General features: G+C 42.6%; 1 protein-coding gene across 1 annotated transcript in view; it reads right to left on the reverse strand.

Annotated features, from left to right (window-relative positions):
• Window positions 1-12908, reverse strand: part of LOC124544896 (mediator of RNA polymerase II transcription subunit 31-A) — a 34196-nt gene that overhangs the window by 5316 nt on the left and 15972 nt on the right. The window contains exon 3 of the mRNA XM_047123627.1: window positions 5846-5942. Coding sequence (XP_046979583.1) covers window positions 5846-5942 — 97 coding nt within the window. The remainder of the gene's footprint in view (window positions 1-5845; window positions 5943-12908) is intronic.

Genomic DNA, 12908 nt, shown 5'->3' on the forward strand with positions numbered 1-12908 from the left:
ATCCTGCTTCCTTCAGGATTTTGAGGATTGTACTCCCAACAACATAGTAAAAACATTTCTCTAAATCTACGAACACTACGGACGAAAGTTTGCTTGTTTTCCTTCAGTGCATCTTCCAAGATAAGTCATATGGTTCAAACTGTCATGTATTCCTACATTTATCAAGAACTTGATCTGATCTTTCATACTCTTTGTCCTTCCATTGTTTCATAGATATTCTGCATCCATGACTTACTGAACTGATAGTTTGGTAATATTCACACATGTGAGCAGATTGACTGATTAATTGAGAGCGGTTATGGGACCAAATGGCGAAGTCTTCAGTCCCACGATCCCGAAGTGAGTCAAAGAAGAAAGAGGATGATCCAGTGATGGGAGTCTAATTACAAAATAATGAACATTAAACACACACAGTAAAGGCATAAAAAGTGAGACCAAATCAAAAAACTGAAAAAAGGGGGCAATCATGAGGTCACAGATCGAGAAGACTGTAAAAGAAGTCCCACCCACAACCAACCTACTCCTGCTCCAAGACTAAAGCAGAACCTTATATCTGGAAATAAAAACCACTTTCACAGAGGAAATTGAGGACCAGTTCAACCATCCGTGGATTGTCTGCTAATATTAAATTTAAGGAATCGGGAAGACTATAACACGAAGGGCCGAAAGAAGGGAACATTCCACCAATATGTGAGATATTGCAGTCTGCCTCCACAACCACATTGTAGGGGTCAAACGTTATGTAAAAGGAAAAAATGGGTGAGCGGGGTATGACCAATGCGTAAACGGCATCAAACAGTGGATTACTACTGAGAGAAGTGAAACAAAGAGTGCCAACTGCAGTAGACTCCTTGAAGGTGCAGAGTTTATTACTATGAGCAGTAACGATCCAGATGGCATTCCACTTTTGCGTGAAGAGAGATTTGACACACATCCGCATATCCACAGCTGGAATCATGCAAGAAAATGGAGATAAGTATCTGCTTCTCCAGTCAAACGGTCAGCCAGTTCATTCCCTGGGATGCCCACATGACTTGGGACCCAGAGAAAGATGACTGAACACACAGGTGAGCAGCTAATATACCAATCATACTACATACCAGGTCCGTTCTACACTGCAGAAATGTAGGTCATGAAGTACAGAGAAAAACAAGGTACAAGCAAGTGAAATGAAGGTTCTGAGAAACTGGGTGGATGTAACAAAAGTGTAAAATATGAGAAATGATAGAGTTAGTAGGGAGATAACTTGAGCAACCCCTAGAAGGGGAGATAGGTAAAAAAAGATTGATATAGTACGGGCAAATGAACAAAATTATGAGACAAGGTTGCCTAAGAAGATGGGAGAGATGAAGATGGATGGTCAGAGATCAATGAGAAGGCCCAGGGACAAGTGGTTGAAAGGAATGTGAATAAACATTCAGGTGAGAGAAGAAGACTGGGTCATAGTAATGACACGGAGGTGACAGGAAGAATTGACAAAATGGAAAGGATGGAGCGACTTGTGTTCTAACAAAGTCCTTCCCGTGGCATATAACTGTACAATATGATTGTTATGATTAATTAAAATAGCAGTACGAAGACACGGATTAATTTCCGAACAATGTTTTGCCAGAATGATTCCAGATTCATACTGCCCAGATCAAATGCTACCTTATCTTTTATGTACAAAACAACATTCCATTTAATTTTCAGGTTGGCACTTCTGTTCTAAATTTTGTTTTTAGTACTTTATAATCAAATCAGCTGAAATGAAAACCATATTGTGAGTGATTTCCAAGAAGACAGAAGCTGCACTCTACATGGGAGTCTTACTTCTATTATGATACTGTAAACCATGTAGAAATTTGGTGTTCTGTTTAATTTAACTTTAAGTAACAAGTAAATCAAATTAAGAGACATATTATTATAACATCGTTTGGTCAACACTGCAATAATTACATAACAAACCATCATGTCAAAGTGGCTGCAGCTAAAGAGGAGCAGTGTCAGTCAACATTAAGAAGAGGCTGTATAATGTTGAAATCTTAATTACAATTACTGCTAGTGTCATTTGTATATTGTATCAATGTGCAAGTGTAAAAATAATAAATATTATGCTTTATTTTATTCATTATTAACATAACAAAAGGAAAATTTCATTGGAAGTCAATAAAAGCTGTGGACCTGCACTTCTCGATGAATTGACAATGCCAAAAAGATAAGAATACCCACAGAAGTTGCGTATTTGGGAGTCTGCGCGCGCGCAATGCCAAAAAGATAAGAATACCCACAGAAGTTGCGTATTTGGGAGTCTGCGCGCGCTTGTACACTTCTTGTACACTGCTGTACTGGGCTCCTTTTTGATTTTTTTTTAAATCCATTGCTAAATTATATTTTACTCATTTAAGGTGTAGCCCGTATGAAAAACATCTGCTAAATGAAATACAAAGGCCATGAGAGCACAAACAATGTCCATTAGACATTGCGAGTACATTATCAATAAATATTTAAAATAATCACAGTTATGTTGTCATACAAAACAAAATGCCTACATACATAGTACAGCATCACCTAAATACATCTCAATATAAGTTCTCAACTGACTGGGCTGCCATTACAAGACCTTGCTACCAATGTATGCCATCAGGTGGCTTAGTTATAAGGCTGTAAATGAATGGGAAATTAATAGCAAAAATAATATTAGAAAAATGTGAAGATAATAAGATAAAAACACCTATGAAGGAAACTACAAGGCAGTAGTTAAGAGTGTATAAACAAAAATACATCAATGAAGCACACAATTTGAGGGCTTGTGAAAAAAGGGTGAAGGGAGAATTGGATTGGTTGGTTGGTTGGTTGGTTGGTTTAAAACAGAGGGGGCAAGGGACCAAACTGCTAGGTCATCGGTCCCTTGTTCCAATTAAAATAATTCCACAAGGGTGGGAGTAAAATAATAGACATACAAAACACAGCTGGAAGAAAGGAGAAAACCACAAGAGTGACAGAAGGGCAACAAACACTAAAATGGGCAAAGTCTGACAATAAAAATACAGAGAGACGTAGAAGACATCAAAACAAGACAGCAAATTATCATGGCTGGCTGACCATGGGAATAAAAAGGAGAGGCCAGCCACTCTGCAACACATTAAAACCTCCACCCTAAAAGCACTAGGATGGAGGGGACAGAGGGACAAAGGACATGCGCTTCAACTTAGATCAAATGATAAAACCCACCCTCACGAATAAAGAGTAAAACTAAAACTGTTGTTGAGGCACTGTCGCTCAACACCGAAGGTAGGGTGCTGGGAAAGTTAAAAGTACACCACAGAGCAGCTAAAAGTGGGCAGTCCAGCAAGAGGTGACGACCATCCTTTGTGAGCCACAGCGACACCAAGGTGGGTCCTCGCGATGGAGGAGGTAACCATGTATTAGCCATGTATGGCCAATGCAGAGCCGGCAGAGGACAACTGATTCCCTGTGAGAAGACCGCATGGAAGACTTCCATACATTTGTAGTGCCCTTAATGACACACTGTTTGTTGTGTGTACTGTTATGCCATTCCACCTCCCAAAGCTGAGAAAACCTGTGGCGTAAGACAGAACGCAGGTCAGTTTCGAGGACGCCCACCTCCAGAAGCTGTCTCCGTGTGGCCTGTCTGGCCAGCCTGTCGGCAAGTTCGTCGACTGGGATTCAGTGTCTGGAGCCGACACAAACACCACTGAACGACGGGACCATTCCAGGGCATAGACGAACTCCTGAATGGACACTACCGAAGGATGGTAAGGGCAGCATTGGTCGATAGCTTGTAGGCTGCTCAAGTAGTCAGTACACAGGAGAAATGACTCACCAGGGCACAAGTAGATGTGCTCAAGAGCACAAGATATGGCCGCCAGCTCTGCAGTGAAAACACTGCAGTCATCTGGCAAGGAGTGCTGTTCAATATGTCCTCCAACATACGCAAAGCCTACCTGACCATTACCCATCGAGTCGTCTGTGTAAACCACTTCATGGCCCCGGTACATGTCAAGAATCAAGAGGAAGTGATAGCAGAGAGCCGCAGGGTTAACGGAGTCCTTAGGGCCGTGTGAAAGGTCCAGAAGAATCTGCAGCCTAGGTGTACACCATGGAGTTGTACGTGAATGGACCTCAAGTAGAGGTGGTAATGGGCAGAACTACAGTTCAGACAGAAGGGACTGGACGCGAACCACTATCATAAGCCCTGACCTGGGCTGCTGATATGGGAGATGAACCGCTGTGGTTGGGAAAAGGAGACAGTAATTCAGATGCGCAGGAGAACTACGAACATGGGAGAACTGGAGTCTTATCGTACAGAACAGATACGAGTACAAGGAAAATGTAACGTTAGCATATTTTTTAAGTTTCACAGACGTACATAATTTTACCTATACTTATCTTTTCCATAGCATAAGATTAGTTAAACATTGTATAGCATTATCAGATACAAAATTATGAAAGATAGACCCACCTTATGTTCTAAATGATGTATACGTAAGCCCAAACGGGTAGAGGGAGGAGGGGATACTTCAGACATAGTGAGAAAATCATTTAAAGGACATATGGTGCTATTTTACTAGCAATTTTTAATAAAACAATGAAATATCTAATATCTAAAGGCAGTATATGCACTTACAAATTCGATTATATGCCACTGCACCAACAAAGTTAAAATACAATACATAAGTGTAAAGGTTTTTCTGAACTTGTTTACGAAGAACTAAGCAGTAATGAGAAAGAATGTTTACCAAGCCTTGTTCTATAGTACAGATGCATACAGAAACAATATATGAATTTTTGAAACCTAAAAAGAACATGCTCGCACTAAATTTTCCTTGCACTTATCTACTCTATAGCATATCCCCTCTGTTTACTCTTCATCCTTTTCCAACAAGCCCTTAAATGAGTAACATGATCTATTGATGTTTTGTTTATATATTTCATTATTTCCTTTTAGTTTCTCTCACAGGTATTTTGCTCCTATTATCTTTACATTTTTCTAATACTGTTTTTGTTATTAATTTGTCTATTTACTTTCCTTTACACTTAACACCACTATAACCATATAAATATGCCACCTGCTGACATCTATTAGTAGCTAGGATTTTTAATGGCAGCTCACCAACAGTTGAGCATGTACGTAAAGAATATACTAAGGAGGGGCTACACTGTGTGTGAAGGAATTTTGTTTAGCACAAGAACTTAACTGTGAATTATTATTTTATAAGTTTTCTATTTTTTATTATTATTTTTATTTTACTTTTAATGTCTAGTGAATGTTCTCCTTGTGCTCTCATGGCCTTTGTATTTTGTCTGGCATATGTTCCGAGTATGGGCTAAACATAAAATGCATCCAATGTAATTTTTTAACAACAAGGGATCTGTTGTCTTTAAGCAACTCATCATAGCTGTATATAAGAGGGGCTCACAATTTACCTTACAGTCACAGGCCTGACTATATCGCAACTTCAGTTTACACACAATGTGGTTGATACACCAGCCAAATAATGATGTATATCTTTCACTCAAGGATATACTCCATATTGTTTGTGCTTTGGAAGTTTTCTTCACAGTATATTTCAGACATGTATTGTGGGGGTTAACATTTTATGAAGACTGAAGTGGAGAGGGGCCTTAGGGCTATCACCAACCCAACAATTGACTAACAGCACTGTGCTTCACTAGTCATTATCTTTTGGATGCACTTTACTTCCTCCAACCTTTGAGTTACCCAGCCATTTATAAGGGGGTCTATAATTTAATGTACTTTACGAACCACAGAGAAATTCAGCACCTAGGTGAAAGAAAAACTTCCTCCAGAGAATATACACACAAGATGATGATTACTTACTTCAGGTATCTTGCATATTCAGGCTCTTTCCAATAGAGAAGGTATTTGAGATAGTTGATGAAAGCTTGATCTTTAAAATAACCTCGTTGAGCCAAAACTGAAATAAAAACAGTTGGATTACTTATCAGACCTTGATACAAACACCGTAGTCATGGTTGACTGGATTCGAATATACCATTGCTGTAACACTTATTAGTAACTGTTAAGTATGCCTAAAACATGCCGATGAATTCTCATTTTACATTTTATGTTTAAAGCAATTTACTGTTTCTTCCAACTGCTTGGTCCAAAAAATTGTCAGCACAGAATTAGAGATGATGTGTTTCTCCACAAGACTAAACAGTGTAATAAGAGTTAGTTAAAAAATACAGTAACAGTAAGAACACAATTCTAGCTGCTGCTCCTCTTTGTTTAAGTACTACCTGACTCTGCCATGTTCATGAAGGTTCATCTCTACAATGGGAGCTAAGAAATGCAATCAGGGTGTCCTGTGATTGTACAAAAAGTTTGTCCGAGTTTGCCAGGTTTTCCTAGCTAAGTTTCAATTTTTCCAGGGTCATACTGTGTTTCAACCCCAACCAGTTTATTCTGATTGATTTCTTGACAAAATCTACAAACTTTGTCAATATATAAGGAATGTAAAAGGTCTACACTCTGAGTTAGAAGGAAAAAACCTTAAAATGAACAACTTTAATTCTACCCACAATAAAGTAAATTTACTACAACCTGACAACAAAATTTTTATAATGTAATTTAAACAAAAAAGCTAATGGAAAATTAGAATGAGACAAGGTTGCAAAGGAAGTAAAGTATTATTAAAACATATTTACACTGTGACCAATTAACTGTAGGGAGCGCACAGACGAAAACCGAGCATTATCTATTTTGGTCATGAACCGCAAATTTTACAAAGAACTCTACGAATAAGTTTCAAATACAATTTCAATAAAATGATTGTGGAAGGAACAGTAATAGACTAGTCTGATGAGGAAACGCACTTTAACATTAAGTAAAATCACACAAAGGTGGTTATTAGTGTTAAAACTACTACTTCAATCTAAGAAACCTCTTTCTCAGCATTTTCCTCGAGTTTTGTTTTCATACTCATAGCTTTTCTCTGCACACTTTCTTCTCTCTCTCATTTTCCTTTGAGGTCTTCCGAGCTGCCTTTCCTCTGCTACTTTTTCACTGTACCTTCCCTATGCACTTTGGAAACTGTATGAGCTGCTTCGTGATAGTCACAATTTAACACCCCCACAACCTTGAACACATCATTAACAGCACGAACAGTTACAAAAGGGGCTCCAATAAAATTTTTGACCAGAAAGCAGTTGCCACAGATACCTTTTCCAAGGCTGGCATTGCCATAGATACTGCAAGCAGACTCGATAAATCTCTTCGCATTTTCAAATCCGCTTTTGACCCCGATTACAATCACTGACTGATGTGAACACAATCCCCATCAAATTCTTTGATGAATTTCCTTACTGGCATGATCTGCACTCAGTTCTGAAACTCGTGGGCAGCATCAATATCATGACCACCAAAGCGATTGAAGGTACTGATATTTAACAATTCTATGCCAAACTGTCTCCTCTCATTGTCAGCTTTAATTGCCCCTTCCGAGTCTAAACGTGGAATGCCCTCCATAGAGAAATATGCCACGTGCCATTTATCCAGATACCATACACTTCAGAAATGTAAGGCACTCATTCTAGTATGCCACGACATCTTCCTCTGACATGTCACACTGACACAGAGCTATTTTGGTTCTGTACCTGTTGTCCACTTTCTGAAGATGGGACTGATTTATAATCATTCAGATCTATTTGGAAGCTAGCCTGTTTCTACAAACTTCTGGTTTGACAAATTTTCTTGTTATTTCTCTCACCATACACTGGAGACAAGTACAGCGGAATGGAGTTAAAGGGGCATCTGACAGTCAGAAACAACTCAGCCTGAGTAGCTACAGTCTCAAAAATGATGAGATCAACTAGCGGTAAATTATCCCTCCAAGACAATTACTGGTAGCTATGACTTACGAATTCCGATAGTGTCCTTAGGTTTTGGCTTTACCTGCTTCTGTTCCTTCTTTACTCTTTCTAGGTTGGTTGGTTGGTTTGTTTGAGGATTAAAGGGACCAAACTGCAGAGGTCATCGGTCCCTTGTTTCATAAACACACAGAGCACAGGGAAACCATCCATTAGTCATTCGAAGCACAAGATAAAACTTCCAGGGGAAGAAAATCCCCAAGGTCAATAATAAAGAAACATGGAAAACGGAGCACAGCAACAAAAACAACACAGAGAAGAAAGGCAGAAGGAAGTAAAACTGTACAGCAGAGGACTGAGGCTGGCTGATCACGAAAATAATAGGATGAGCCAGCCACCCTGCAACACGTTAAAATCTCCAGCCTGAAAGTTTAGGGTGGAGTCGGATGACAACACAAAACGAAGTAAAATATACAGCACAAAAGAGGGTGAAGCAATAAAATTAGAGGGACCTATAAAACCCACTTGCTCGAATAAAACTTAAAACACGATCTGCCATAGAGACATTGTCACCTAAAAGAAATGATAAATCACCATGGAGATTAAAAGTTCACCTGAGGGCGGTTAAAAGAGGACAGTCCAACAATATATGGGCCACAGTCATATTCGCACTACTCTTTCTAGTTCCTTGACACATTTTAAACAGGTGTTAATAATTGCCGACTCCAGTCTTGACACCATTTTATTCGCTGATTCAAGCATTGTCTTGAGAAAAGTTTGATAGATTTTTATTTGGTCTTTCTCAGCTGTATGAATATAGAATTTATTGCTGTAGTGTTAGCCAGTTTTGGGCTGACTCTCCCATTCTCAAACCACACATCTTGTTATTAACTAAAAAAGATCCAACCAATGCTAGTACACTCTGTCAAAGTCACCATGCACTATATGTAAGCCTCATGTCCCAAAAAGCACAAGATCCTCTGGATTACCCTCTAATGCACTTTGTTTTCAGCTTTCTTAGGAATGCATTATTAACATTAGGGCCATTCATGGACACTTTAACAACCTGCTTTTCAAATATACCTAAGATTGGGATTTATCTGCCTCAAATTCAACTAAATCTTTAGTAGCATTTTTCCTTCCAAAACAAAGTGCCTATGCACTATTCCAACAACATACAAACAAATCAAACTCAACCACTACCAAATCATAGGCAGCAACAGTATCCTGTAGTAGTTTACTGGAAAACATCCTCAATTTGAACAACACTTTAATTTACTTTTGACTTTCGAAGCTGCATTCTGGATGCAATGTTACTATTTGGGAACACATCTGGTAAGAGATTAACAAAGCTGCCTTGAAGTAGGACCTGGTTGTTAAGACAAATCAGCTGCACAATGCACTCCCTGCCAGTGCCATGGTGGACTAAAAATACATGGACTCTAATTAAAAACACTGCTTTCATTCTGTGAAACTGTTTATTTTATTTTCCAGTGCAGCTGCCGAACCATCCTCTCCAATGACAGAGCTAAAGATCATTTTGCGTGCATCCAGGTGGCGAGCAAACACCACAGAAGCCATGTATGATGCAGTAGCATTGAAGTCACGGCTATTAGTGGCGATTAGCATGGATACAGACAATGTAACCTTCCTTGTAGTCTTGAGACCAGCATGCTTCCTTCCCCTGGATTACTGAATAAGGCAAGACTGCTTATACTTCTGAGCAAGAATTTAGTTTTATTGAGGAGGATTTTTTTTTTTTTGGTGGGGTTTAAGGGCACTCAACTACTTAGGTCATTAGCACCCAGTTACAGTTAGTAGAGCACATGGAATCTAGTAAAACTCAAGGGGAGGGGGGGGACACCAGAAAAGCTTGACAAAGATGCAGATAAAATAAGTAAAAAAGTTAGATGTCTTCGGACAGGCCGGTCAAAGTTATAAAACGCAGAACACGAGCAGCTGCTCGAGCGTCATCAGCTAAAATATCCAGTAAAGTAGATGGCAGGGACAGGACAACACGAAATTGACTAAAACGGGGACACGACAATAAAACATGGCGCACCGTTAATGCCTGACCACAAGGGCACTGCGGGGCTGGGTCACCAGAGAGCAGGTAGCGGTGGCTAAACCGGCAATGCCCAATCCGCAACCTGGTCAGAAGGACCTCCTCGCGCCGAGATGGTCGGGAGGAAGTTGTCCAAGCAGTTGGGAGCGGTTTTACTGCCTGGAGCTTGTTTCCTTGGAGGGATGACCAAGCATCCCACCACAAGGACACAAGCCTCTTACATACATCCCCACGAACGTCAGATGGCGGGACACAATGGGAGGCTGGCCGAGGCTGGAGGACTGCAGCCTTGGCTGCAGCATCCGCAGCCTCATTCCCAGGCACTCCTACATGTCCGGGAACCCACAGAAAGCTGACAGGAGAACCATTATCAGCGAAAGAATGGAGGGACTGCTGTCTCCGTTGAACCAAGGGATGGACCGGATAGGGATCTCCAAGGCTCTGAAGAGCACTGAGTGAGTCAGAGCAGAGTACATACGATGAATGGCGGTGGCAGCAGGCATACTGATTGGCCTGATGGAGAGCAAAAAGCTCGGCCGTAAAGCTGGAACATTGGTCGAGGAGCCGGTATTTAAAGGTGGCGGCCCCGACGACAAAGGCACAGCCGACACCATAGTCAGTTTTGGAGCCATCGGTGTAAATACAGGTGTGACCGGCAAGTCGAGCACGAAGTTCAACAAACCGTGAGCAATACACTGCAGCCGGAGTACCCTCCTTCGGGAGTGAGCTGAGGTCGAGATAAATATGAACCGGAGCCTGGAGCCAAGGTGGTGTCGGGCTCTCACCCTCTCTGAAGGTGGTAGGGAGGGCAAAATCCAATTGTCGAAGCAGGCGACAGAAGCGAACTCCGGGTGGGAGCAAGGCAGACACATACAACCCGTACTGACGGTCGAGAGAATCGGCGAAGAAGGACTGGTAAGAGGGGTGGTCGGGCATAGACAACAGCTGGCAGGCATACCGACACAGCAGTACGTCGCGCCGGTAGGTCAATGGTAATTCGGCAGCTTCAGCATAAAGACTCTTGACAGGACTAGTGTAGAAGGCTCCGGTCGCAAGACGTAACCCCCGATGGTGGATGGAGTTGAGACGGCGTAAGAGGGATGGCCGAGCAGACGAGTAGACGAAGCTCCCGTAATCCAGCTTCGATCGGACTATGGACCGATACAAGCGTAGCAGGACTATGCGATCTGCTCCCCAAGATGAACCACTAAGAACTCTGAGGACATTAAGGGAACGTGTACAACGGGCCGCCAAATAAGAGACATGCGGAGACCAACACAGTTTCCTGTCCAGCGTGAGCCCTAGAAACTTAGTTGTTTCCACGAATGGGAGAACAACGGGACCGAGATGTAAGGATGACGGAAGGAACGCTTCATATCGCCAAAAGTTGATACAAACCGTCTTCTCTTCAGAGAACCGGAAGCCATTTGCCACGCTCCATGAGTATAGGCTGTCTAGACAACGCTGAAGGCAGCGCTTCAGGAGGCATGTTCTCTGGGCACTGCAGTAGATCGCGAAGTCATCGACAAAGAGAGAGCCTGAGACATTAGGTGGAATGCAATCCATAATTGGATTGATTGCGATGGCAAAAAGGGCTATGCTCAAGACGGAGCCCTGAGGCACTCCGTTCTCCTGGAGGAAGACGTCGGACAATACGGAACCCACACATACCCTGAACTTTCGATCCATTAAAAAGGAATCAATGAAAAGGGGCAAGCGACCGCGTAGGCCCCACCTGTGCATAGTGCCGAGGATACCTCCTCTCCAACAGGTATCATAAGCCTTCTCCAAATCGAAGAACATGGCTACCGTTTGGCACCTTCGCAAAAAGTTGTTCAGGATGAATGTCGACAAGGTCACAAGGTGGTCAACAGCGGAGCAGCGGCGACGAAAGCCGCATTGGACAATGGTAAGTAGCCGTCGAGATTCAAGAATCCTAACTAACCGAGCATGAACCATGCGCTCCATCACCTTACAGACACAGCTTGTAAGAGAAATGGGGCGGTAACTAGAAGGAAGGTGTCTATCCTTCCCGGGTTTGGGTATAGGAACAACGACGGCGTCACGCCAACGCATGGGGACCTGACCTTCGGTCCAGATGCGATTGTAGATACGAAGAAGGAAGCTTTTGCCCGCCGGAGAAAGGTGTGCCAGCATCTGAACGTGAATGGCATCTGGCCCCAGAGCAGAGGACCGGGACAGTGCAAGCGCATGTTCGAGTTCCCGCATAGTAAAGGGGGCATTATAAGTTTCCAGATTCAGCGAGTGGAAGGAAGGTCGCCGAGCCTCTTCTGCCTCTTTCCTGGGAAGGAAGGCAAGGTGGTAATGGGCGGAGCTTGAAACCGCCGCGAAAAACCAGCCGAAGGCGTTGGAGACAGCCACAGGATCAACGAGGACCTCATTACCTGAGGTCAGGCCAGGTACCGAGGAGTGGGCCTTAATGCCCGACAGCTGGCGCAGGCCACCCCATACGACAGAAGAGGGAGTAAAACTATTAAAGGAGCTGGTGAAAGAGGCCCAACAAGCTTTTTTGTTGTCTTTGATGACTCTAAGGTATTGTACTCGGAGTCGTTTGTATCCAATACAATTCGCCAACGTAGGATGGCGGCGAAAGGTGCGTAAAGCACGTCGTCGAGCACAGATAGCATCTCTACAAGCCTCATTCCACCAGGGGACGGAAACGCGACGTGAAGAAGAGGTAGTACGAGGAATGGAACATTCGGCAGCATTGATGATAACAGCCGTGAGGTATTCGACCTGACTGTCACAACTGAGAAAATCGTGGTCCGGAAAGGTCGCCAGGGAAGAGTAAAGTCCCCAGTCAGCTTTCGGTATGTTCCAGCTCGAAGGACGTGGGGATGGGGTGTGGTGCAGGAGACGAACGACACAGGGGAAGTGGTCGCTCGAACAGGTGTCAGAAAGGACATACCACTCGCACCGACAGGCAAGAGTGGTAGAACAGATCGAGAGGTCCAAGTGGGAGTAGGTATGAGTAGAGTCCGAGAGG

The sequence above is a fragment of the Schistocerca americana genome, chromosome 8, assembly GCF_021461395.2.
Source record: "Schistocerca americana isolate TAMUIC-IGC-003095 chromosome 8, iqSchAmer2.1, whole genome shotgun sequence".
Taxonomy (NCBI): Eukaryota; Metazoa; Arthropoda; class Insecta; order Orthoptera; family Acrididae; genus Schistocerca; species Schistocerca americana.